Source organism: Anomalospiza imberbis, chromosome 27 (assembly GCF_031753505.1).
Source record: "Anomalospiza imberbis isolate Cuckoo-Finch-1a 21T00152 chromosome 27, ASM3175350v1, whole genome shotgun sequence".
In the NCBI taxonomy this organism is placed as follows: domain Eukaryota; kingdom Metazoa; phylum Chordata; class Aves; order Passeriformes; family Viduidae; genus Anomalospiza; species Anomalospiza imberbis.
Window position 1 is genome coordinate 2176678 of NC_089707.1, and position 25126 is coordinate 2201803.

Consider the following 25126-nt stretch of genomic DNA (forward strand, 5'->3'; position numbering starts at 1 on the left):
TGCCCTGGTTTGTCACAACTCCAAGGATCTCTCGGGCAAAGCCCACGGAGCTGTCCCAGCCTTTCCTGGCGGTGCTCAGGGGCTGCTGGGCCCCACAGCTTGTGGGGTCGCCTCCCTGTGGGGCCAGGATCGATGCTTGGGGTGGCAACCGTGACCCTCTGTGCCCACACGGCACAGCCCAGGGCAAGGGACAGCTGGGGCTGGGGGCGTGGGGTGTGGGGTGCGTGGGGTGTGTGGAGTGTGTGGGGTGTGGGGTGTGTGGGGGGTGTGGGGTGTGGGGTGTGAGGTGTGGAGTGTGTGGGGTGTGGGGTGTGTGGGGTGTGGGGTGTGTGAGGTGTGAGGTGTGGGGTGTGAGGTGTGGGGTGTGTGGGGTGTGGGGTGTGTGGGGTGTGTGTGGGGTGTGGGGTGTGGGGGGTGTGGGGTGTGGGGTGTGGGGTGTGTGGGGTGTGGGGTGTGTGGGGTGTGTGTGGGGTGTGGGGTGTGGGGGGTGTGGGGTGTGGGGTGTGGGGTGTGTGGGGTGCGTGGGGTGTGTGGAGTGTGGGGTGTGAGGTGTGAGGTGTGGGGTGTGAGGGTGTGGGGTGTGTGGGATGTGAGGTGCGGGGTGTGTGGGGTGTGTGGGGTGTGGGGTGTGAGGTGTGAGGTGTGGGGTGTGTGGGGTGTGGGGTGTGTGTAGGGTGTGAGGTGTGGGGTGTGTGGGGTGTGAGGTGCGGGGTGTGTGGGGTGTGTGGAGTGTGAGGTGTGAGGTGTGGGGTTGAGGATGCGGGATGTGGGGTGTGGGGTGTGGGGTGTGTGGGGTGTGAGGTGTGAGGTGCGGGGTGTGTGGGGTGTGTGGAGTGTGGGGTGTGAGGTGTGGGGTGCGGGGTGTGTGGGGTGTGAGGTGTGGGGTGTGTGGGGTGTGGGGTGTGAGGTGTGGGGTGTGGGGTTGAAGGTGCGGGATGTGGGGTGCGGGGTGTGGGGTGCAGGATGTGGGGTGGGGGCCCAGCCCAGCCCGGGGTTGCCTCGGGATGTTTCCAGCCGGGAGAGGGAGGAACAGGCCCGGAATGTCCGGCCCGTGTCCGGCCCCGCGCCACAGGAAGTGACGACAGGCTGAGCCTGCAGAGCCAGGTCCCACAGCCCTGCCCTCCTCTTCCTCCCTGCTCCCACAGCCCTGCCCTCCTCTTCCTCCCTGCTCCCACAGCCCTGCCCTCCTCTTCCTCCCAGGTCCCACAGCCCTGCCCTCCTCCTCCTCCCTGATCCTACAGAGCCAGGTCCCACAGCCCTGCCCTCCTCTTCCTCCCTGATCCCACAGCCCTGCCCTCCTCTTCCTCCCTGGTCCCACAGCCCTGCCCTCCTCTTCCTCCCTGGTCCCACAGCCCTGCCCTCCTCCTCCTCCCTGGTCCCACAGCCCTGCCCTCCTCTTCCTCCCTGCTCCCACAGCCCTGCCTTCCTCTTCCTCCCTGATCCCAAAGCCCTGCCCTCCTCTTCCTCCCTGGTCCCACAGCCCTGCCTTCCTCTTCCTCCCTGATCCTACAGAGCCAGGTCCCACAGCCCTGCCCTCCTCTTCCTCCCTGATCCTACAGAGCCTGGTCCCACAGCCCTGCCCTCCTCTTCCTCCCTGCTCCCACAGCCCTGCCCTCCTCTTCCTCCCTGCTCCCACAGCCCTGCCCTCCTCTTCCTCCCTGATCCCACAGCCCTGCCCTCCTCTTCCTCCCTGCTCCCACAGCCCTGCCCTCCTCTTCCTCCCTGGTCCCACAGCCCTGCCCTCCTCCTCCTCCCTGCTCCCACAGCCCTGCCCTCCTCTTCCTCCCTGCTCCCACAGCCCTGCCCTCCTCTTCCTCCCTGATCCCACAGAGCCTGGTCCCACAGCCCTGCCCTCCTCTTCCTCCCTGCTCCCACAGCCCTGCCCTCCTCTTCCTCCCTGGTCCCACAGCCCTGCCCTCCTCTTCCTCCCTGAGCCTACAGAGCCTGGTCCCACAGCCCTGCCCTCCTCTTCCTCCCTGATCCCACAGCCCTGCCCTCCTCTTCCTCCCTGATCCTACAGAGCCTGGTCCCACAGCCCTGCCCTCCTCTTCCTCCCTGCTCCCACAGCCCTGCCCTCCTCTTCCTCCCTGGTCCCACAGCCCTGCCCTCCTCTTCCTCCCTGGTCCCACAGCCCTGCCCTCCTCTTCCTCCCAGGTCCCACAGCCCTGCCCTCCTCTTCCTCCCTGATCCTACAGAGCCTGGTCCCACAGCCCTGCCCTCCTCTTCCTCCCTGATCCCACAGCCCTGCCCTCCTCTTCCTCCCTGATCCTACAGCCCTGCCCTCCTCTTCCTCCCCACCTCAGATGTGGGGGTCCAGCGGTGTTCAGGGGAGCCTGTGTCCTCCAGGGTGGGATTAACAGAGGGCAGAACCCCACTGGGAAGTTCCCCGTGGAATTTCAAGCTCCTCACAGCCCCACGCTGGAAATTGTGGGTCCCCCCCTCCTCCCATGAGGGGGTTTTTCATTCCCCTGCGCTCCTCGGGGTGATTTCTCCTGTAAATCACAGCTTTTTAGGAGTCCTTGCACTGCAAAGTGCAAGAGGGAGGTGCCTGATTTTATTTTAATGAAAAATACTGGCTATGGGACCTCTGGGGATTTAGGAAATCCTGCTCCTTCCAGCCGTTCCTGGGGGCTGGGGAATGGGGGGCAGTGGGTGCTGGCAGTGGGGTGCTCCTGCTCAGCCCTGCAGGGACGTGGGAGCTGGGCCAGCTCAGGCACTCCCTGGGCTGCTCCCGAGGGTGCCAGGGGCTCCCAGAGCTTTGGGGGTCTCTCCGGGGCTTCTGTTGCTGCGAGGATCCTGGAGGGTCCAAGGGGCCTGGGCTGCTGCTCCGCGGGGCACACGTGCTGGAGGGGTGTTCCCAAAAATCCAGGGTGTTCCCAAAAATCCAGGGTGTTCCCAGGAGCCCAGGGTGCTTTCAGGAGTCTGGGGTGCTCCCAAAAATCCGGGATGCTCCCAAAAATCTGGGGTGTTCCCAAAAATCCAGAGTGCTCCCAAAAATCCAGGGTGTTCCCAGGAGCCCAGGGTGCTCCCAAAAATCCAGGGTGTTCCCAAAAATCCAGGGTGGTTCCCAGGAGTCCAGGGTGTTCCCAGGAGCCCGGGGTGCTCCCAAAAATCTGGGATGTTCCCAAGAGTCCGGGATGTTCCCAGGAATCCAGGGTGTTCCCAGGAGCTCAGGGTGCTCCCAAAAATCCAGGGTGTTCCCAGGAGCTTGGGGTGCTCCCAGAAATCCGGGGTGCTCCCAGGAGTTCAGAGTGCTCAGAGGGCCCTGGGATAATCCAAAAATCTGCGATGTTCCGGGGTGCTCCCAGGAGCTTGGAGTGTTCCCAGGAGCTTGGGGTGTTCCCAGGAGCTTGGGGTGCTCCCTGAAATCCGGGGTGCTCCCAGGAGCTTGGGGTGCTCAGAGGGCCCTGGGATGCTCCAAGGGGTCCAGCACTTCCAGGGCTCAGGCTCTGAGCAGCCCCGGATGCTCTGGAGCCCCCCGGACACTGCAAAGCCCCGGGATGCTCCGAGGAGTCCAAGATGCTCCAAAGCCCCCCAAAAGCTCTGAAAGCCTCAGGGTGCTCCATGAGCCCTGGCCCTGGAATGTTCCAAAGCCCCTGGGGTACTCAGCAGAATCCCTGGATGCTCCAAAGTCCCGGGATGTTCCAAAAGCCCTGGGATGCTCCAAGGCCTTCAGGAGGCTCAAGGCCCTGGGATGCTCTGAGCTTCTGACATGATCCCAGACCCCAGGATCCTCCAAAACCCTGGGATCCTCCAAAATTCCGGGATCCTCCAAAATTCTGGGATCCTCCAAAACCCTGGGATTCTCCAGAAGCTTCAGGAACTGAAGGGATCCTCCAAAAGCTTCAGGAACTGCTGATGCCTTTCCCTCTCAGGGATGCTCCAAAACCCTGGGATCCTCCAAAACCCTGGGATATTCCAAAACCCTGGGATACTCCAAAAGCTTCAGGAACTGCTGATGTCTTTCCCTCTCAGGGATCTTCCAAAATCCCGGGATGCTCCAAAACCCTGGGATGCTCCAGAACCCCTGGAATGCTCCAAAACCCCAGCATGCTCCAAAGCCCTCAGGATGCTCCAAAACCCCCGGGATGCTCCAAAACCCTGGGATACTCCAAAAGCTTCAGGAACTGCTGATGCCCTTCCCTCTCAGGGATCCTCCAAAACCCCCAGGATGATCCAAAACCCCCAGGATGCTCCAAAGCCCCCAAGATCCTCCAAAGCCCCCAGAATACCCAAAACCCCGGGATGCTCCAAAACCCCCGGGATGCTCCAAAACCCCTGGAATTCTCCAAAACTCCAGGATGCTCCAAAACCCCCGGGATGCTCCAAAACCCCCGGGATGTTCCAAAACCCCGGGATGCTCCAAAAACCCCTGGAATTCTCCAAAACCCCGGGATGCTCCAAAAACCCTGGAATTCTCCAAAACCCCGGGATGCTCCAAAACCCCCGGGATGCTCCAAAACCCCTGGAATTCTCCAAAAACCTGGGATGCTCCAAAACCCTCGGGATGTTCCAAAACCCCCGGGATGCTCCAAAACCCCTGGAATTCTCCAAAACCCTGGGATGCTCCAAAACCCCCGGGATGCTCCAAAACCCCTGGAATTCTCCAAAACCCCGGGTTGCTCCAAAACCCCGGGATGTTCCAAAACCCCCGGGATGTTCCAAAACCCCCGGGATGTTCCAAAACCCCCAGGATGTTCCAAAACCCCTGGAATTCTCCAAAACCCCGGGATGCTCCAAAACCCCTGGAATTCTCCAAAACCCCCGGGATGCTCCAAAACCCCCGGGATGTTCCAAAACCCCGGGATGCTCGAGCTTCCCGCAGACGCTGGGATGCGGGTGCGGAGAATCTCCCGGGAAAAGCAGCTGGGGGAGGGGGGGACGGGGCGGGGCCGGGTCCCCCCCCGAGGCCCCCGCCCGCCCTTCCGCACGTTCCTTCCTCCCCCCCGTCATCCTCCTCCTCCTCCTCCTCCCCCCGCTCTCGCGACAGCTCCGCACAGAAAATGGCCCCGCGGCCGCCCCGCCGCTGATGCGCGACCCGGGCGGCGCCGGCCCCGCCGCAGCCCCGGTACGGCCGGGAGGGACCGGGAGGGACGGGCGGGCACCGGGGCAGGACCGGGATCGGGGAACGGACCGGCACCGGGGATGGACTGGCACAGGGGGTGCGCGGACAGCCGGAGCTTTACCGGCACCGGGGATGTACCGGCACCGGGGGTGTACCGGTATCGGGGGTACCCCGGCACCGGCGGGGTGCTGGCACCGGGAAGGGAGCACTGGCACCTGGGGATGTAGTGGGCTAGGGGTGTACTGGCACCGGGGCTGGATCGGTACCAGGGATGAACCAGCACCGGTACCGGGGGATGGACCGGCACCGGGGCTGGAGCTGCCCCAGGGACAGCAGCGGTACCGGAGCGGGGCCCGGGGTACCGGGAGCTCCCGGCTCTGCAGGGAGCCGGGACCTGCGCCAGCCTTGGGGCTGCTGCCCGCGGGGGCTCCGGGTCACGGCGTCACTGCCCATGGGGTGGGTGGCCGTGGGCGTCACTACCCCCTGGACTTGTAGCCATGGGTGCATGGCCCGTGGGGGGCTACCAGCCCCAGAAACCAGTAGCCATGGGGGCTAGCCTGGGGTTACCACTTGTGGGGCTGACAGGCACAGGGAGCCACGGGAGCCACTACCCTCGGTCCTGACAGGTGCGTGGCCTGTAGGAACAGCGGGATTCCCTCCCAGCCCAGGATGCCCCTGCCGGGATCTGCCCGTGCTCCCTCCATCCTCCCACACCCCTGGGAGCCGCTTTGGGGCTGTCAGAGCCGGGGGCTCCTGGCCTTGGCCATGGGGTGAGCTTGCCTGGTGCTGGGCTCAGCTTTGTCCAGGCTCAGGGAGGGAGTTCCAGCATCCCCAGGTGGCTCCTGAAGGGAAAGTGGGGCTTTTTTCCCAGCTGATGTGGCCCATCCACGGGCAGGCAGGTAAAGGTGGGCACTGGGGTGGTGTAGGAATGTGGGCAAATGGCAGCAGGGCTTGGAGCAATCTGAGGGACAATGGGGACCCCCAGGCTTTGCCCCCTCAGAGGGAAGAGGGGCCTGGGCTGAGCTGGCCCGGGGATGTGACACCAAGGCCAGGCAGGAGGCTCAGCACTCGCCCCTCTGGATGCCCACCCCGGGTTTGGGGTGGGCTCCTCAGGCTCCCCGGACAGATTCTGAGTTGGAAAGCAGGGAACCCCCCCAGGGAGGGGTGCCACCCCAGGCAGCAGCTTTGCCCCAGCCCATGCCTGGATTGGGGCACCCACCTTGCGTTGGACACTTGGAGCATCCTCCCCCAGCACCCGCAGCTCTGTGAGCCCCCGGCGGTATCTGAAGGCTCCAGGAGAACCCACAGGGTGTGTTTTAGCTGGGGCTGGTGGCACTGGCAGGAGCTGAGCCGCTGGCACCGCCGGCGCTTCCTCCCCCGGCGCGATCACATGAGCGCCTTGTTCGCAGCCTTTGTCTCATCTCCTGCGCCGCGGAGCCGCGGCTGGGGGCAGCCTCCTCATCCTCGGGCCTCAGAGATGCTCCAGTCGGATTATTTGTCCCATTTATCCTCGCGGGGTGGGTTGAGCAAAGTCTCGGGGTATGGATAAAGCCCCCCGGATGGTTTGAGGGGGATGAGCTAATTATTGTGCTAATTATTGTGTTAATTATTCACTGAATCAGCAGCACAGCCTGCTCGGGGTGATGGGCAGCTGCAAGCATCCTGCCCACCCTCATGGCTGGCAGCCCCTGGAAGGGTTTTTGGGGTTCCTGTTCAACCCACAGGGGTTGGGAGGAGGGAGTTTTGTGCCAGCAGCTTTTGGGGGTGGCAGGAAAACTCTGGGGATAATGACAGTGACAGGATGTGGGTTCCAGGGCAGGTTTGCACTGGTGGTCACATCTTGGGGGGAGTCATATTTCTAGGGGGGTCCTGCCTCTGGGGAAATCGTGTCACCAGGGGGGTGACATCTCTGGGGCAGTCACATCTCTGGTGACCACGGGAGGTCACTGGGGATGGGGACAGTGGCAGCTCAGCAGCACCTGGGCCGGGGTGTCACGCTCAGGGCTGCAGAACAGACAGTCCTGGAGGAGGGGCAGTGTTGGCCACCATCCCATGGGAGGTGACAAATGACAGCAAGATGATCCAGGTGCCACCAGCTCTCCAAAAACCTGGGCTGGGCACAGGGCAATGCCACAGTGCTGCCACCGTGTCCTCTGCCATGTGGGGAACGCTGGGGCCATGGGCCAAGTGCCCATCCTGCCTGCCCTCACAGGATCTGCTCAAGAGCTTTCCCAGCTTTTCCAGAGGAAAAAAAAATCAGCTTACAAGGCATCACTGGGGTGCTGCAACAGGGAAATGGAGAGTGGCATCTGTGATCCCAGAGGTTCCAACAGCCCAAGGCACTGCTGGCTTTGACCCTGGGGCTCCAGGAGCTCCTGTCCCCTGCTGCAGTGCTGGTGGGGAAAAATGTCCTGATTTCTTGGGGAGACTTCCCTGTGCTGCCCCTGAGCTCTCAGTGCTGTGGCCCTGCTCCCTTTGGGCTCATCTGGAGCCCATCAGTCCCAGGGCTCTGCCAGGGGTGCTGAGCCCAGGCTGGGCCACCCAGCTTTGATCCAGAGGGGCATTTCCAGCAGGGCAGCAGGAATTTTGCCTCACTCCAGCACCAGTGCTTCCAGCTCCGACACGTCAGGGTTGGGCACCAAAATGTGGCAGTGCCACAGGGACACTGCCCAGGGGCTGGGCAGGCAGGCACAGCCCTGCCTCGACCTTTTCAGCATTGTCTCCCCCAAAAAGAAGATCCCCAAGACCCTTTTTCCCACCAAACCCCTCATTTCTACCTGATAAAAAAAGCTCCATCAAAGCTGCCGGGAACTTTCCGTGTTTACCCCATGTCCTGCAGGGATGGAGGATGGAGATGGAGCATCCCCTCCATCCAGGACTGAATTTCCCCTCCTGGGCCATGATCAGCCCCAGCCCTGCTCCAGATTCCCTGTTCCATGGCCAACCCCCCTCCATGGTTGGCTGATTCCATCCCGAGGCCACTGAGCTGAGAAAACAACAACAAAAAAAGGCCCCACAACCCCCAGACAAAGCCAGGAGCCCGGGGGCAGCCACAGGAATAATCCCACATGGATTTTCCCCCCCTCCCTGATTTATTTCCCACTGAGCTGTGATCCCAGTGTGCTGGGTGCTGCAGGAACAGCTGCTGAGCCCAGCTTGGCCAGGCTGAGCCCCTCTGGGCGAGACCCCCAGAGCTAAAAACTGGGGAAATGCCTCTGGAGCAGATGTTAATGGGAAGGATGGGGTGCCCCAGCCAGCAGAGCTGATCTCCAGGGAGATTTCCCAAGGAGTTACTGAGCTCTTGGGGAAGCATCACACACTGCCCACTTCACGGCCCCAGCACTGATATTATTGTTGTTATCATTGTCATTATTATCAATACCAGCATTATCATCAGCATTATTATAAATATTTTTACCCTTTTATCCTTTTTATTTTATCCTTTTGTCCTTATTTTCATTATTGCTTATTATTTAGTAGCATTACCATTGCCATTATTATCACCATTTTCTCTTTCACTCCAACATTAAGATACTACAGAGAAATCTCCCAAACTGAGGGGGTTTTCCAGATGATTTTCACTGGGAATTCAAGCTTGGCTTAATACGTGGGAGCCTCGTGCCAAGCCAATGTAATTTTGGGCAAGAACAGTCCCCAGGTGCCCATCATCAACTCCCAGTCACTCAGTGGGACTTGCTGCTCTTCCTGGCTGGAAAACCCTTTGGAATTTTGTGGGGAGCACCCAGTGAGCCCTCCAGCCCTGGGAGCAGGAGGCTGGAGCAGCTGCAAGCAACCCCTGGTTTGGCTGTGCCTTGGAGGGTATCCCCTTGGAGGATCCTTGGGAGGAATTCCCCAGTTTGGGGGACATTTTGGCTACAGTTGCTGTGGGCTGGACACGAGCAGGATCCTGGTGATGCCTGAGGGGATATTTGGGGGCTTTGGGGACCACCCTGGGGTGGGAGAGGCAGGAAGGGACAGTGACAGCTCTGGGATCTCCTGTGGGCTCAGCCCTGGGTGGGAGGGTCAGTCCCACGACCACGGGGCACGGAGGAGGAGGGGGAAAAGAAGAGGAGGAGGAGGAGGAAAAGAAGAGGAGGAGGAGGAGGAGGAAAGGAAGAGGAGGAGGAGGGAGTCACTGTGGCCCCGGGCTGGGATCTGACCCCCCTCCCTGCTCCCGGTGCAGCACCGCCGGGAGGAGCCGCCGTGTCCCTCTGCCCGTGCCCAGCTCCAGCCAAGCCATGAAGACGGAGAAGGACGAGCCTGTGGCCACCTTCTCTCTGCGGGGCAAATTCGGCGCGGAGGGGGCAGGTGAGTGCCCTCAGGAGCAGGGGAAAGCCTTTGGTCCTGTGGCTGGGAGGTCCCTCTGGCCAAACCCGCCCCACGGGGATGTGCCCAGGTGTGCCAGGGCGCGCCTGGGTGCGCAGGTGGCATCACCCAGCGTGTTCCAGCCACCATCGGGCTTCACCTTCACACCTCAGCCTTCCCTAGAGCACAGCCCCTCCCAGCTCTCACACCCTGGGGAGCTCCAGCCTCCTCCAGCCAGACCCCGGCCCCATTTCCCTGTTCTGAAGGGATGGGGAGGACAGAGGGCTGGTTTGGCAGGGCCGAGCCTCACAACCTCTCCCCGCAGGCTGCAGTGACCCAGCCGTGCCCGGTGCCCCGATGCCGGTGGCGGGGAGCGGAGGGACCCCGGCCCCGGAGCTGCGGCCGCTGAAGCGCAGACCTGTCCCAGGTGAGCCCAGCCCCGCCCCGGGGAGGGGACAGCGACGGCCGGGGCAGGGACGAGGCCGACGGATCTGTGTCCTTGCAGGGAAACACTACCAGTGCTCGAGCTACGGCTGCAAGCTGGCCTTCCCCAGCATGCAGGAGCTGATGGACCACCTGAAGGTGCACTACAGACCCACGCAGTCCCTCGAGGGTAAGGCCAGGACACGCAGAGCAGGGCTCAGAGCCGGGGCAGCGCCGGTGGGGGGACATGGGAGTGGGGGCAGCACGGGAGGTGCTGCAGCCCCAGCAGCGGGGCTGTCCCCGCCTGGGCCGGTGCTGAATCTCTCTCCGAATTCCTCTGCCCAGGCAAAACCTTCCACTGCCCCACCCTGGGCTGCACCGAGACCTTCCCCAGCATGCAGGACCTCATGGCCCACATGAAGGTGCACTACAAACCCAACCGCTACTTCAAGTGAGTCCCGCTGCTCCCTGTCCCCATCCTCCTCTCCGGGGACACCCGGCACCCCTGAGCCCCCGTGGCAGCTGGGGCTGGGCTGGGGGCGGTGCCCGGGGCAGCATCGCCTCTCCTCTCACGGCTCTTTCCCGGCCGCTCAGGTGTGAGAACTGCCTGCTGCGCTTCCGCACGCACCGCTCCCTCTTCAAGCACCTGCACGTCTGCTCCGACAGCGCCAGCGGCCCCGCGCCGCCCCCCAGGCCCGACAGGCCCGTCCTGCCTCCCGCTACCTCCGCCCCGGAGAAGGAGCCCCCGGCCAAGCCGGCCGAGGGGCTGTCCAAGCTGCCGAGCGCTCTGCGGCCCCTGGAGAAGGAATCGCCGGCGGCGGGCGCGGACTCTGCCCCGGCGGCGCTGCCCTCGGCGCTGCCCGGCTCGCTGGAGCCGCTGCCGCTGGTGTCGCCGGCCCCTCACCCCTTCCCGCTGCTGGAGCCCGGCCTGTTCGGGCCCTCGTCCTTGACTCGGTTCTCGGGGCCACCCCCGTCCTCGGTGCCGGGGCCGTTCCTGTCCTACGTGCCCCCCTCGCCCTACGGGCTGGCGCAGCCCCCGGCTCAGCACCGCCTGCGGCCCTTCCTGCCGGGCCACGGCCCCCCCAGCGTCTCCAACGCCGTCTGGAAGAAAAGCCAAGGTGAGAGCGCAGAGCCGTTCGGGACAAACCTTCTTCTGCTCCCGCCTTGACCAGCAGCAGCTCCCGAGGAGGACCCGCCGCCACCCAGCCGAGGATCCGGCCCCCTCCTCCCGCTCTGGCCCGGCCACCACCCCCCAAAAAAAAATCCCCGTCCCGCCCGTGCCACCCCCTGGGTGATGCTCGATTGGGCAAAGCACCGGCGACCGCCAAAAAAAAACGCCTCCAAATTCTCCCGGGCCTGCTGCTCCCCGGCGTGCTGGGGGTGCGAGGCGGGGGGGCCGGGCCAGGCCTGCCCTCCCACGTGTCCCCCCCAGGGAGGGGAAGACCTAATGCTTGTCTTGGCCCTCGATTCCCTCCGCAGGTGTGAGTGTCAGCCCACTCCTCCCATGCTTTGGCTCAGGAGTGACTCCAGGTTAGTTTGGCACCTACTGGGTGGGGGCTGCTTTCTGTCACTGGGGGGTTTGGGGGGCGGCGGGGGGGGGGCCACAGGGGATGGGAGATGCCCCTGGGGCACTGCGGTGCTCCCCGGAGAGCAGAGGGGGAGGGCGGGCTCCCTCCTTTTTGGGAGCCACGCGGAGAGGGGATGCGGCCCAGCTGGGCTCCGAGGCAGGGGGGTTACCGGCTGCACCCCCCCAAAACCCCCCAGCCTGGCCCCGAGGGCAGAAGCAGCAGGAGGAGGAGCGGCAGCAGCAGCTGCCTGGGCTCCAGTGCCCCCAGTCCAAGCCCAGAAGCCGCCGTGCCCTTTGCTGCGGGGCCGGGGGCACAGCCTGGCCCCCTGCTCCCACATTCGGGGTTCTTCCCTTGGGAAGGGAACCCCTGAGCGAGTGGGGCTCAGAGCGGGGGGGCTCCAGCCCCCATAGCCCCGCGGCACCACCCGGCTCCGGGCGATCCCGGGGCGATCCCGGGGGCGATCCCGGGGCGATCCCTGTGCTTCCCTGCCCGCCCGTCCTTGCAGGGCACTCCTCCAACAGCCGCATCGTCTGGGAGCACACGCGGGGCCGCTACAGCTGCACGCAGTGCCCCTTCTCCACCGCCTCCCGCGAGGAGATGACCCTGCACATCGAGGACCACCGCAAGAACCCCCCGCCCGGGCGCCTGGAGGCCGAGATGGGTACGGGAGGGACCCCCCGGCTGCCGGGATGCTCACGGGGATGGGCTCGCTGCCCCGCGGGGATAGGGCACATCCTGCTCCTTGTCCTGGCACAGCCTAGCCGGGTTCCAGTCCCTGCTTCCCCAGCCTGCGGCAGTGCCCTGGAGGGGTTTGTGTGCCCCCGCTGTGCCCCTGGCCCCTGCAATGGTCTGTGGGGTGTCTGTGTGCCCTCCCAGTGCCGCCAGCCCCTCAATGTCCCTGGGGGCTGTGTGTGCCCTCCCAGTGCCCTCCCAGTGCCCCCAGCCCCTGCAATGTCCCTGGGGGCTGTGTGCCCCCCCTGTGCCCCCAGCCCCTGCAATGTCCCTGGGGGCTGTGTGTGCCCTCCCAGTGCCCTCTCCATGCCCCCAACCCCTGCTGTGCCCTGGAGAAGTCTATGTGCTCGCCCTCTCTGTACCCCCAGCCCCTGCAATGCCCCTGGGGGTGTCTGTGTGCCCTCCCAGTGCCCTCCATGTGCCCCCCCCCAGCCCCTGTGGTGTCCCTGGGGGTCCATGTGCCCCCCACCACGAGGTGCTGACAGTTCTTTTCCCTCTCCTTCCAGATTTCGGGGTGGGCCTCGCCCCATTCCACGCCAAGCTGCCGCCGGAGATGGAGAACTCCCTGTACTCCCAGCTTTGATGCCCTCGGCTCCCAAGGGACTCTCCTGCCCTGCCCTGAGCCGGGCAGGGGGCACAGCACAGCCCCTGCCCTGTACTGGGACAGGCAGCCCTCTCTGGGGACAGGAGCAGCCAGCGGGGCCGATGTTCCCCCTGGAATTTCTCCCCTTGCTTTTCATTTTTGGGGACTCTCCAGCAGCCGGAGCCCCTGTATCTCCCTCCCCTAAAGGTTTTGTTGCTTCAACCCCGGGGGCTCTACAGGGAGCCCGGTAGGTTCTCAGCAGTTAGTGGACTTCTCTGGAACGAGATCTCAGAAAAATAAATGGGAATTGTACAGGAGTGGCAGCCGGGAGAGGCTCTGTCAGTCCCCGTGGGGGCAGGGGGAGCGGGGCTGGCACTGAGGAACCCCCCAAAACCAAAGGAGAGGGACATGGGGACACGGGGGGGTGTGACCCTGTGCTCCCGGGCCGGCCCTGCCAGGGGCTGGCTTGGAGAAGGAGAAGGGGAAGGGTTTGGGAAAGGGGAAGGTCTGAGGAAGGGGAAGAGATGCTCCGTGCTGCCCCTACCCCCTGCCAGCACATCCCAGAGCATGCAGGGCTGGAGCCTCTGCCAGCTGCACCCCAGCAACCAGAGCAGGGTGGGACCCCAAGCCCCGGGCAGCCTCCGTGCCTGTCCCAGCCCTGCCGCAGGAGGAGGGCATGGAATGGCACAGAAGAGCCATTGGGAGGGGCAAGGGCCCAGGTGGCCAGCCTGGGGGGGCTGCACCCCCCGTGGGAGCACCCTGGGGCTCCCCCAGTCCCGCTCTGCCAGTCCCAGCCCAGCGGGGTGAAAAGTTTGCTGCAAACTGGTTGGAGGGGAGGCGTGCTGGGACCTGCTGGTGCCCACACCAGCCCTGGCTGGGAGCGAGGGATGGGAGCGATGGAAGAGCCGGCACCCCCTGCTCTGCGGCTGCCAGCGCCGGGAGGGGCCACAAACACCGGGAGAGGGCTCAAAGGCCACCGGGGAGGGGTGGGCACCCCTTCCCCCTTCCTCCTGCTGCCATCCCTTCCTCCTGCTGCCACCTCCCACAGGCTGGGCAGCACCCCGGGATGCCCCCGGGGCTCTCTCCTGCAGCCCCCCCGAGCTGGGACCGTGCCCTCCCCAGTCCAGCCCGGCCACCTCGGGCCCTGAGCAGGGGGGGACGGACACCCTGAAGTGTTCCTGAGCTGCTGAGACCTGGCAGAGTGATATCAGAGCTCATCACAGAGCCAGCACGGGGTCACGGAGCACCTCAAAGGGGTCCCAAAGTGGGGCAGGGGGCACAGCTCAGCCCCCAAGCCCAGCTGGCACAGGTGACTGCCCTGGCCCCCAGCCCACTGCACACTCCCCTGCCTCCTCCAGGGCAGGTGCCACCCCAAAAAGCAGGAGGGAGACCCTTCCCAAGCTGTCCCTGACCCTGGGTCTGGCTCTGCCCCCCGCCAAGGGCAGCACTGGACCCTGGGGGTGCTGCGGAGCCCATGGTGGGGGTGCAGAGGACCCCACCCCACAGCAGAGCCCCCACTCTGTCCCTGCCAGCCCCGGCTGAGCCAAAGCCAGCCCTCCCCGGGACAGGGGACAGTCCCTGCTCCCAGCAGAAACCCAAACCTGCCCCAAAGCCCCCACTCCGAGCATTCCTGGCTGGTCCCAAGGCAGAGGCAGCTAAGACAAGCTCCATAGCAATGGATTTTTAAAAACTGAAGTCTTTATTAAAAGTTTTATCCAAATTTTGTAACAAAAGATACAAAAGGGCTGGAGATCCTTATTTCTGGGACTAGTCTGACCGATCAAAACCTGACAGTTACTAGGCTAATATAAAATCCATACAATCTGCTAAAAATGCAGGGAAAAAAATTAGAAGTAACTGCTGCTCTGACTTTTTTTTTTTTTTTAAATTCCTTAAACATTTATAAGTTACTCAGTTTGCATTTTACAGGATTAGTTCTTCTCCGAATGGTCACAGCGACTGTACAATGCAAGAGACACCAGCAAAGCGAGACAGGAACGGGGATGTGCTGCTAAACACACCCCACACCCCCCCGGGAGGGGAGGGGAGGGCTGGAGCCTCGGCCCCGGGGGCACACGGAGCTCCCGGGAATGCCACAAAGTGCCAGTGCTTGTCTGCACCCCCGGGCTGTCCCCAGCCCGAGCATCCCCCCCTCCCCGGGCCCTTCTCCCAAGGGATGCGCTGGCTGGACACCTCCGGGAGGACAGGGAAGGTGGGAATGGGGTTGGGAATGCTGCATGAACCTGGCTGGCTTCCCCAAATCCTCCCTCCAGCCACCTCGGGGTGGCACCCCCACAGCAGGGAGCTGGAGCTCTGCTCCCTGCTGGGAAGACGGGAGGAGGAAGAGGAGGATGCCCAAGCCAGGCTGGCACCAGGGGCCCGTGCAGAGGTGGCACTGGCTGGCAGAAGGACCCTGAGAATTTCCAGGCTAACACGGTCTGCAGGAGCATCACAGTGATGGTGGCTGCACAGGCTGTACAGTGTGAAATGAGGCGGCTGGAGGAGCAGTATCCCCTCACCTGCCTTCCCTATCCCTTCCCAAAGCTGCTGCAGGCCACAAACACCCCCCTCACTCGGGACAGCCCAAGGGATGGTTCTTAAGTGGCCAATGGGAAAAAATGTTCCAGTTTATAAAATCAAATAGGAAAGCAAGTGCAGGGTTACTGCAAGGTGCATTGGCAGAGGTACCAGGTCATGCAAGCAGCCTCTCCCTCCCTCCCTCCCTCCCTCCCCACAAAAGCCCAGGCACCCCCATCCCCAGCACTAAAGCATCTTCAAGCATGTCCAGAGTTCACATCACCGTGATTTCAGATCTGAGACACCCTCGGGGATCGCTGCGAGTCCACGGAGATGAACCAGACTTTGCACCCGAGGTGGCTCCAAAAGCGTCTTCAGAGCCCTGGGCTGAGGGCACGAGGGTGGCAAAGGCCTTCTGTGCTGGCAGGGTGAGAGCTGGAGCTCTGGGTCCAGTGTGGCACAGCTGATTTCGGACACACAGATACCCTAAGGAGGAGATTTTTTTTTTCTCTTTTTTTTTTGATTTTTTTGGCTTTTTTTTTTTTTTGCCTTTTTTTTTTTTTTTTTTTAAAGCTGCTGCACAAACCACCGAACGGAGAAAAGCCTTTGGTCATGAGATATTTGTGAGAAAAAAGTGAGCCTTGTATGGAAGATTCCCCTGAATGCCTACAGTATTCTAAATCTTAAAAAAATATATTGTGGATGCTGCAGCCATACAAAGGGGGAGGAGGAGGAGTGGGAGACAGGGATTTACAGTCTCACACAGACACAACGGGGAGGTTAAAACAAGCACAGTCAGAGTCTGTAAAACTGATTGGCTCGCTGGGATCAGTCATCCTCATCATCCTCTTCGTCCTCTGCATCTTCCTCTCCTTCATCCTCTAGACTTCGTTTTCTCTTCTGCCCACACGGATGGTCTGCAAAGAGAGGGGGGATTCACTCTTCCAGCCCAGCCCAGGGAACAGCAGCTGAGTTCTGCAGCTGGGAGCAAGCACGGGACAGACTGGCACCATTTGGGAGCAGATCCACCCCGCCCTGCTCCTCCTGGAAAAGCCTGGGCTGGCATGAGACACCAGCAACCTTCTCTGCCCTCCAAGCATCCAGTAGAACAGCTGAAAAGGGGGATTTTGTTTTGTTGAGCACCCTCAAAAACACAGCATCTGCAGAAATCAGGCACTCCTGACCAAAGCTCACGGCCCCCTGTGCTGGCACTGCTGCGGCCTCAAATCCTGGGGCAGTTTTGGGGCCCTCAGGACAAGAAGGATATTGAGGGGCTGGAACATGTCCAGGGAAGGGAATGGAGCTGGGAAAGGGGCTCAGCCTGGAGAAAAGGAGGCTCGGGGGGACCTTGTGGCTCTGCACAACTCCTGACAGGAGGGGACAGCTGGGGGGGTCAGTCTTGCCCACATAACAAGTGACAGGGTAAGAGGAAATGGCTTAAAGTTGCACCAGGTGAAGTTTAAATGGGATACTGGGAAAAATTCCTTCAATGAAATTCAGGAGAAGGTGATCAGGCTTTGGCACAGCTGCCCAGGGCAGTGGTGGAATCACCATCCCTGGAACAGTTCAAAAAAATGTGAATGTGGCATCTGGGGACAGGAGTCAGTGGTGAACATGGTGGTGTTGGACTCGGTACTAGAGGGATTTCCCAACCTTAACAATTCCATGATTCATCCAAGATCACTTGAATTCACACCAGCCACAATATTCTGTCAGCTTTCATCTGGGTGCTTGTTACAGCCAGAGGAGTCTGGCCCCAAGCTCCGCTCTAAGCTGCTGAGAGGGGAACGTGCCCTCAAGAGATTCCCTCACACCCTCCTGGGACAGAAGCCCTGCTCCTGCATGGCCCATTAGTTCCCAGAACTGCTTTTCTAAGCAGTTGACCTCTCCCATTTCCCAGAACAGTTGGAATCTGGAGGTCCTGAAGCTCCTTTCCCTCCCTGTGTGACCCTTGATGATGACACTGCTCAGAACCAGCTTGGGCAGAAAAGCTGCAGCAACAACAGCCCTGCACTGAGGCCGAGGAAGCTCCAAAACCACCAAATATTTGACTGTTGAGGGAGCTCTGCAAGAAATTGGATTGTTAGGACTCAACTCACCCTCCTCAGCTTCATCTTCTTCATCCTCCTCACCATCCTCCTCCTCATCTTCCTCCTGGAGTGAAAACAAGAGGCTTTGTTGCAAGAACCAGAATTCCATGAGCAGTAATCCCAGTCCTCCAACACCTCTGCCACCCCACTGAAGCCTCAGGGTGGCAGGAGAAGCTGCTGCATCTCCAAGAGCTCCTCACACCCCACGGATGGGGCTGCATGGATCCATCACTCAGAGCCATGGAAGTGCCAGGCCAAGGCTGAACTGGAAAACTCTCTGGAGTCTGCGACTCTCAGAAGTCCAGAGTGCAGGGAAAAGCCAGAAACTCCTCAGATCTGCCCCCAGAGAGGCTCCTGTGACACCTGGGCCACCAGACAAGGGACAAGCATGTGACCTGGTGACAGCCTCACCTCATCATCTACTCCATCCTCCTCCTCTTCACCTTCCAGATCATCGTCTTCATCTTCCTCGTCATCAATGACTTCTTCATCCAAATCATCTTCCTCCTCATCATCCTCCTCTTCCTCACCTTCTACCAAAAGGGGGAGGGAGGGAAGTGCCCCATTTCCCAAACCCAGGCAGCCCTCACCCCTCAGTGCTGTGTGAGCAGCAGGCAGGGGTCACAGAGGATGAGGAGGGACAGCACCAAGCCCTGTCACCTCCCAGCAAGTCCCACTCCCTCCCAGCCCTATGCCCAAGGGGTGAGGGACCCACACATCCCTTCCTCCCGCTGCTGGAGCCCACCCTCTAGTGAACAAGGGGTCGTTACCAAGCAGAAAAACCAGGAGGAGAAAAAATCCTCACCTTCCCCATTCTCATACTCATCTTCCAGTGCATCCCCATCTGCTTCAGGGTCTGAGTCTGGGGCTTCCTGCTCGTCAGCATCAAAGCCATCCAGGTAGGTGAGCTGGGGCAGGAGGGCAAACACGCTCTCCCGGTAGTTGATGAGCATCGTCACCTCGCAGTTGAACAGGTCCAGACTGTGGAGGTTTGGCAACTTTTTCTGCAAAAATCAAATTGTTAAGATTATTTCCAGCACTGTCTGAAGATCAGGAAATCAAGGCAGGGTGGCCGGGGCACTGCCCAGGTCCAGCACAGAGTGGTTCTGCCCCACATGCTCCTCAGATGGAGAGGAGTCACTGCTCCTCTCATTGTGGGCACAAGAAATTTCTGTCCAGCTCCTATGTCCTGGCTTTCCTTTCTGGAACAAATTCTGTGTTATTTGCAATTCTTTCTTTCTTCTGAGCAGGCCCAGCAAGCTCAGGAGCAGCTGAGCTGGACTCATCCTGCTCAAAAGATCAGGCAGGGCTCAGGGAGAGCTGCAGCCTGGGTGCCCTTGGCACAGCCCAGCTCAGGCCATCACACCGGGCACCACGCCAAGGAAAGGAGGAGCAAAACAATCCCAAATTCCTTCTGGAGGGAATGGATGGACAAAACAGCCATTGAGACAAATGCCCTGTGTCAGACCTTCCAGGTGTCCCTCACAGCATTCCTGGGGCAGCTCAGATGGAGCCTCAGAGGCCTTTTCCAGCCTCACTGACCACTGTGGGAATGGGAATGGGAGCCCTGCAGTGCTGGGACAGCAGAACCTTCAGGCTGATGGGACAGACGCCCTCAGTGCTGTCCAGTTCCCTCATTCCATGACACCCCAGGTGCCACCTACCTCCAACTGCCTCCGACCCTTTCCCGGTCCCTTCTCAGCTGGGCACTGAGCATCCACAGTTTTACTCATCCAGCCCCATTTCACGCTTCTTTTAGCAACTGGCTGCTGCTTTTCCAGACTGAGGAGCCATTAACTACTGGCCCAGCCATAAACTGGGATCAAATCTGTTCCCATCAGAACCACGAAGTGCTGTTGGAACAGTTACCAAGACGTTGGATTCCTGCTGCACAAACCCAATCCCCAAAGGAAAAGTCATCCCTGGGATTCCAGCACAGCCTCCACTCACCAAGGGCTCCAGGGTATTGATGTCTTTGATCTTGTTGCCGCTTAGGTTCAAGTGTGTCAGGTTGGGAGTTTTCTCTGCTAGAACTTCAAGGCCACCAGAAATCCTATTATCACTCAGCTCCAGCTGAAGGGAGAGAATTATCACATGGTCACCAAGTGTTTCAGCTCATGATATAGGGAAGGAAATTGCACCAAGAACTGGGCTACAATGAACACCCAAATTTCAGCTCACAGAGCAGCAGGTCAAGTTTGCCCTTAAAACCCCTTTCCTGCAGGGACACAGCACTGCCAGCCACCTCCACGCTGGAATGTGCTCTAAAATCCAAAATATTTATGGTGTCATGAAGCTTCTGACCGCAGCACGAGAGCAGAAAAGCAAGACAGGAAGGGCTCTAAGCACCTGAAGAGCTCGGAAGGTTTTTGTTGCACATTAAACCCGACCCTTCTCACTTGCACAGACAGTGAGCAAGGATAAAATTCAACGTGTTTTCTGGCAAATACAGGAAAACCAACTGCCACCAGGGGCAGCACAAGGCCAAGGGCTGCTGGAGATGGCAGCAGAGTCCTGACTCACCTTCCGGAGCTTGTTGAGTTTGGGGAGGTTGGACACGGACAGCAGGTTGATGTTGATCATGCTGAGGAACTCCAGGTTCTCAAAGTCTGAGGAGAGGCCGACCACCTTGCCATCCTCTGAGCGGCAGTTGTCCAGGACCAGCTCCTTCACCTGCACAGGGACACCCCCAGCTGTCACCAGAGCTGCCACCGTCCCCCTGGGCCTCGAGGTGACATCACCAACACATCCAGAGCACAGCTGTGCCTCCAGCTCCTCCTCAAATTTAAGACCTTAAAGCCAACAAACTTTTGGTGACAGTCCCTCACCGTGGTTGGAGTTTCACCCTCTAAGCATAAGCCACCAACATACTCCTGCTGTTCCCACCAAGGTCCCCATCCTCCAGGGAGCAGCATGCAGGGGTTTGGAACCATGAGGTCACATCCCAAAGCTCCCTGCACATCAATAAAGCTTTCAGAGTCAGCTTCAGGCTCTGCTACAGAGGGGCCAAACGAGGTCAGCTGGGTTTGTCCCCTCCCACTTTGTCCCCCACACCACTGGGGTGACAGAAAACCTGTCCCCAGAGGACTGACCTCCCTGTGACAATGCCCAGTGAGGCGACGCAGGTGCCTGGGCAGGGCTCAGCACATGAGCTCAACCTCAGGCTGGTGACACAAGAGCACTGATGGCACCTAACTTTGTGCCCAGCATGGATTCCACATCCAGGAACCTCCAGGAATTCAGCACACAAAGGAATCAACCCCCCCCCTGTGCCACCAGGACCACCAAGCACCAGCACAGAACTGCTGTCCCCAAACACCTGGAGGGAAACAGCCCTGCCCCCCCAGAGACAGCCCCAGCTCTCACAAACCACTCCCAAAATCTGCTTTTACCCCACACATTCTTGACAGCAAGATGCAAAAATGAGCCTTGGCCAGAAGGCTCGTGGTGCTCTCCAAATTCCTCCTTCGCAGCGCTCCCATTTTACCTCTCCTGCTCACATCAGCCAACTCTTAGGGAGTCATTTTAAAATCTCTCTGCCCTCCCAGAGGGAGAGGCTGCTGGGCCATCTCTGCCACCTTCACAGCACAAGCTCAGAATGAATTATGGCTTCAAGCTTCTCCGGTGCTTGGGGGTTTGAGTGGAGGCTCTCAGAGGTTTTGGAGCAGAGTTTGTTTTGCTCCCAACAAGACAGAAAACTGACGTGCTCCATCCAAACTGGGACTGTCACCGTGGTGGATGTAAAGGTGGCAAAGGGCAGAACTGGGTGGCTACTGCTGTGAGGAGTGGGCACAGAGGTGAGCCTAAACTCCACCACGTTACCATGGAATCCTGGAATGGTTTGGGTGGGAAGGGACCTTAAATCCCATTTCATTCCACCCCTGCCGTGGCAGGGACACCTCCCACTGTCCCAGGCTGCTCCAAGCCCTGTCCAGCCTGGCCTTGGGCACTGCCAGGGATCCAGGGGCAGCCACAGCTGGTGTGGGTGACTCGTGCCTAACCCAGCCAAGCCCAGCTTTACCCCAGGCCGGGCCCTTCCTGATGGGACACAGCAGGTCCCGGGCCACGCAGGGACACCCAGCCCTGACCCCGCTGGCTCTGCAATTCCTGGCGTCGCTCCACAGGCACCAGGCGCTCGCAGCTCCTCCTGCCCAGCAGCTCTGCTTCTGCAAATCCCCCGGCCGTGCACGAAGCCGCTTTAATCTCCACCCAAAGCCCCGCTCAGCGCCCGTTCCCCCCGTGCTCGGGTGCCACGGCCCGCAGCTGCCACGACACCGAGTGTCCCCGGGGCCAGGGAGGGACCGGCCACGGCCCAGCGGGGCGGCCCCGGGATGGGGAGAGCCGGGAGAGCCGGGGGAAGGGAGATCCAGGGAAAAGGGAGCGGGGAGAGCCGGGGAAAGGGAGATCCAGGGGAAAGGGAGCGGGGAGAGCCGGGGAAAGGGAGATCCAGGGAAAAGGGAGCGGGGAGAGCCGGGGAAAGGGAGATCCAGGGAAAAGGGAGCGGGGAGAGCCGGGGAAAGGGAGATCCAGGGAAAAGGGAGCGGGGAGAGCCGGGGAAAGGGAGATCCAAGAAGGCACGGCTGGAGAAGACCCGGGGATGAGGCGGTCCCGGAGGGGGTGATGAGGGCTGGGCCCGGCCCCGCGGCCGCCAGCGGAGGGGAACGGGCGGCCCCAGCGGCACCTAAAGGCTCATCCCCAGCGGCACCTAAAGGCTCATCCCCGCAGCCCCCGAGCCCTGCCCCGCGCGGAGGAGCCCGCGGGAGCCGCTCCGGGCCCGGCCGGGCCCCGCTAACATGGCCGAGCCGCCATGGCCGCGCGGGGCCGCCCCGGCCCGGGCCCGCTGACTCCGGCGCGGCGGGGCCCGGCCCGGCCCGGCCCTGCCCGCTGGCCGCCCCGCTGCCCCCCGCGCCCCTCCGCGGGCCGGGCCGGGCCCCGCCGCCGCCTCCAGCGCGGCCCCGGTGCGGGCGGGCCCCGCCGCGCACGTGCGCGCCGCCATGCCGGGGCTGCGGGCCGGGCGGGAGCGCTCCCGCCGCCGCCGCGCTCCGCGCCCGCCGCAACCGCGCCATCCCCACGCCGCCAAACCCGCCCGGTCCCCGCCGTGCGGGACCCCCGCGGGCCGCTCTCCCACCCGCCGCCGCCGCCGCCGCCGCCTCCTCCTCCTCCTCCCACTCCCCGCCCGCAGCACGTGCCGCCCCGCTCCCCGCCGCACCTCGCTCGGCTTCTTGTTGCGCAGCTCCAGCGTCAAGCGCTTCTGCATCTCCATGCTCCCGCCGCTCCGCTCCGCCGAGCCCGAGCCGCGCTGCGCTCCCGGTGCCGCTCCCGGTGCCGCCCGCGCTCCCGCCCGCGCGCGCCGCCGCCGCCCGGCGCAGGAAGAGGCGCCAACGGCAACAAAGGCGCGCGCGCCGCGCCCCCCCCCAGCCCGCCGCCCGCGCGCGGCAGCGCCCCCTGCCGGCAGCGCCCCCTCCCCGCACCCGCCCCAAGGACCCGGGTTCGAGTCCCGGCGCCGCACGGCCGCGCTCCCCCCGCCGCCGGTGCCGCCAGGGGCCGGGCGGCTGCGCACCGGCGGCACCGCGCTCCGCAGGCGCGGTTCTGGCCCCAGGCACCGTGCTGCCATCTGCAGTGGCACGTTGCGATCCTCAGATGCTGTGGTGTGCAGTCTTCGGCACCGTGTTGCAATCTCCAGAGCTGCATTCCCATCCCCAGGCAATGTGTTCAGGTCTCCAGCATCGTGTTCCCATCCTCAGGAACCAGAATTCCTTCTCCAGAGCCACAGTCCCATCTTCAGAGGCACATTCCCATCCTCAAGCACCGTGTTGCCACCACCAGGCGTTGTGTTCCAGTCTCCAGCACTGTGTTCCAATCTCCAGAACCACATTTCCAACCCCAGGCATTGTGTTCCAGTCTCCAGTGCTGTGCTCCCATCCTCAAGAACCATGATTCCTTCTCCAGAGCCACTTTTCCATCTCCAGAGCCACAGTCCCATCTTCAGAGGCACATTCCCATCCTCAAGCACCGTGTTGCCACCAACAGGCATTGTGTTCCAGTCTCCAGCACTGCATTCCAATCTCCAGAGCTACATTCCCATCCCCAGGCACTGCATTCCAATCTCCAGCACCATGTTCCCATCCTCAAGAACCAGGATTCCTTCTCCAGAGCCCCTTTCCCGTGCCCAGGTACCACAGTTCCATCTCCAGAGCCATGGTACTATCTCCAGAGCCACATTCCCAACCTCAAGCACCGTGTTCTCGTTTCCAGCATCCTCAACCATCATTGTTCCTTCTGCAGAGCTACATTCCCACTCCCATTCCCAGATACCATGGTTCCCTCTCCAGAGCCATGGTTTCATCTCCAGATCCCATGGTTCCATCTCCAGAGCCATGTCCCCATCCTCAAGAACCAGGATTCTTTCTCCAGAGCCATGGTTCCATCTCCAGACACCACAGTTCCATCTCCAGAGCCACGGTTCCATCTCCAGATACCATGGTTCCATCTCCAGAGCCACGGTTCCATCTCCAGATACCATGGTTCCATCTCCAGAGCCCTGGTTCCATCTCCAGATACCATGGTTCCATCTCCAGAGCCACGGTTCCATCTCCAGACAACATGGTTCTATCTCCAGACACCATGGTTCCATCTCCAGAGCCATGTCCCCATCCTCAAGAACCAGGATTCTTTCTCCAGAGCCATGGTTCCATCTCCAGACACCACAGTTCCATCTCCAGACACCACAGTTCCATCTCCAGACACCATGGTTCCATCTCCAGAGCCCTGGTTCTATCTCCAGACACCACAGTTCCATCTCCAGAGCCACGGTTCCATCTCCAGATACCATGGTTCCATCTCCAGAGCCACGGTTCCATCTCCAGAGCCACGGTTCCATCTCCAGAGCCCTGGTTCCATCTCCAGATACCATGGTTCCATCTCCAGAGCCCTGGTTCCATCTCCAGATACCATGGTTCCATCTCCAGAGCCACGGTTCCATCTCCAGACAACATGGTTCCATCTCCAGACACCATGGTTCCATCTCCAGAGCCATGGTTCCATCTCCAGAGCCCTGGTTCCATCTCCAGACACCACGGTTCCATCTCCAGAGCCATGTTCCCATCTTCAAGCACCATGTTCCCATCCCCAGACGTTGTGCTCCAGTCTCCAGAGCCACATCCCCAAATCCAGGCACCGTGTTCCAGTCCCCAGGGACTGTTCCCTTCGCCACGCACCACAATCCCTTCTCCAGCTCCATGCTCCCACCCCCAGGTGCCTCTGGCAACTTCCTGACTCCTGAGGGTGCAGCCAGGTGGGGTCGGGCTCTGCTCCTGACTCCAAGGCACAGGACAAGAGGAAAGGCCTCAAGCTGCTCCAGGGGAGGTTTGGATTGGAAATCAAGAGAAATTCCTTCACAGAACGGGGTTCAGGCCCTGGCACAGCTGCCCAGGGCAGCGCTGGGGTCACCATCCCTGGAGTGGCACTTGGGGACGTGGATTAATGGTGGCCTTGGCAGTGCTGGGGCAATGGCTGGACTCCATGATGCCAGAGGGCTTTTCCAACCTTGGCAATTCTCTGATTCCATTTTCCTATCCCCAGTACCCCTTTCCCATCCCTGATGCCACTTTCCTGTCCCCAGTGCCAGATTCCCATCCCCAGGGCCATGCTCTTGTCCCCAGGGCCATGTTCTTGTCCCCAGTGCCACATTCCCATCCCCAGTGCCACTTTCCTGTCCCCAGTGCCATGTTCCTGACGCCAGTGCCATGTTCTTGTCCCCACTGCCACATTCCCATTCCTAGGGCCACATTCCTGTACCTGTGCCCCAGTGCCACTTTGTTGTCCCCGCTGCCATGTTCTTGTT

At 61.5% G+C, this 25126-nt stretch overlaps 2 protein-coding genes across 4 annotated transcripts; one reads left to right on the top strand and one right to left on the bottom strand.

Moving 5' to 3' along the window:
* Window positions 1-4921: 4921 nt before the first annotated feature.
* ZNF414 (zinc finger protein 414) lies at window positions 4922-12993 on the top strand. 2 transcript variants are annotated; one of them, XM_068174193.1, is made up of 9 exons: window positions 4923-5068; window positions 9249-9373; window positions 9696-9797; window positions 9876-9983; window positions 10139-10244; window positions 10388-10911; window positions 11273-11323; window positions 11867-12022; window positions 12600-12993. In XM_068174193.1, the coding sequence occupies exons 2-9, from the start codon at window positions 9304-9306 to the stop codon at window positions 12674-12676; spliced, it is 1194 nt and encodes a 397-aa protein (XP_068030294.1). In that variant the 5' UTR covers window positions 4923-5068; window positions 9249-9303; the 3' UTR covers window positions 12677-12993. The 2 variants fall into 2 exon arrangements, with proteins under 2 accessions (XP_068030295.1, XP_068030294.1); XM_068174194.1 differs by lacking the exon at window positions 11273-11323 and having other exon boundaries at window positions 4922-5068.
* A 1361-nt stretch (window positions 12994-14354) lies between these two features.
* Window positions 14355-22646, bottom strand: LOC137463159 (acidic leucine-rich nuclear phosphoprotein 32 family member B). Of its 2 annotated transcripts, none has more exons than XM_068174196.1 (7): window positions 22493-22646; window positions 19807-19956; window positions 19234-19356; window positions 18089-18287; window positions 17695-17816; window positions 17293-17347; window positions 14355-16110 (listed from the first exon to the last, which is right to left on the bottom strand). In XM_068174196.1, exons 1-7 carry the CDS (start codon window positions 22544-22546, stop codon window positions 16022-16024), a joined length of 792 nt encoding a protein of 263 aa, XP_068030297.1. In that variant the 5' UTR covers window positions 22547-22646; the 3' UTR covers window positions 14355-16021. The 2 variants fall into 2 exon arrangements, with proteins under 2 accessions (XP_068030297.1, XP_068030296.1); XM_068174195.1 differs by having other exon boundaries at window positions 17695-17819.
* Between the last annotated feature and the right edge of the window lie 2480 nt (window positions 22647-25126).

Excerpts from the sequence above, each read along its gene's own strand:
- ZNF414 (XM_068174193.1), top strand. The coding sequence starts at position 9,304 with ATGAAGACGGAGAAGGACGAGCCTGTGGCCACCTTCTCTCTGCGGGGC. Across the intron at positions 10,245-10,387 it reads AAACCCAACCGCTACTTCAA|GTGTGAGAACTGCCTGCTGC; the intron begins GTGAGTCCCGCT and ends CCGGCCGCTCAG. Across the intron at positions 10,912-11,272 it reads CGTCTGGAAGAAAAGCCAAG|GTGTGAGTGTCAGCCCACTC; the intron begins GTGAGAGCGCAG and ends TTCCCTCCGCAG.
- LOC137463159 (XM_068174195.1), bottom strand. The coding sequence starts at position 22,546 with ATGGAGATGCAGAAGCGCTTGACGCTGGAGCTGCGCAACAAGAAGCCG. Across the intron at positions 19,957-22,492 it reads GCAACAAGAAGCCGAGCGAG|GTGAAGGAGCTGGTCCTGGA; the intron begins GTGCGGCGGGGA and ends GTCCCTGTGCAG. Across the intron at positions 18,288-19,233 it reads TCAATACCCTGGAGCCCTTG|AAAAAGTTGCCAAACCTCCA; the intron begins GTGAGTGGAGGC and ends TGATTTTTGCAG.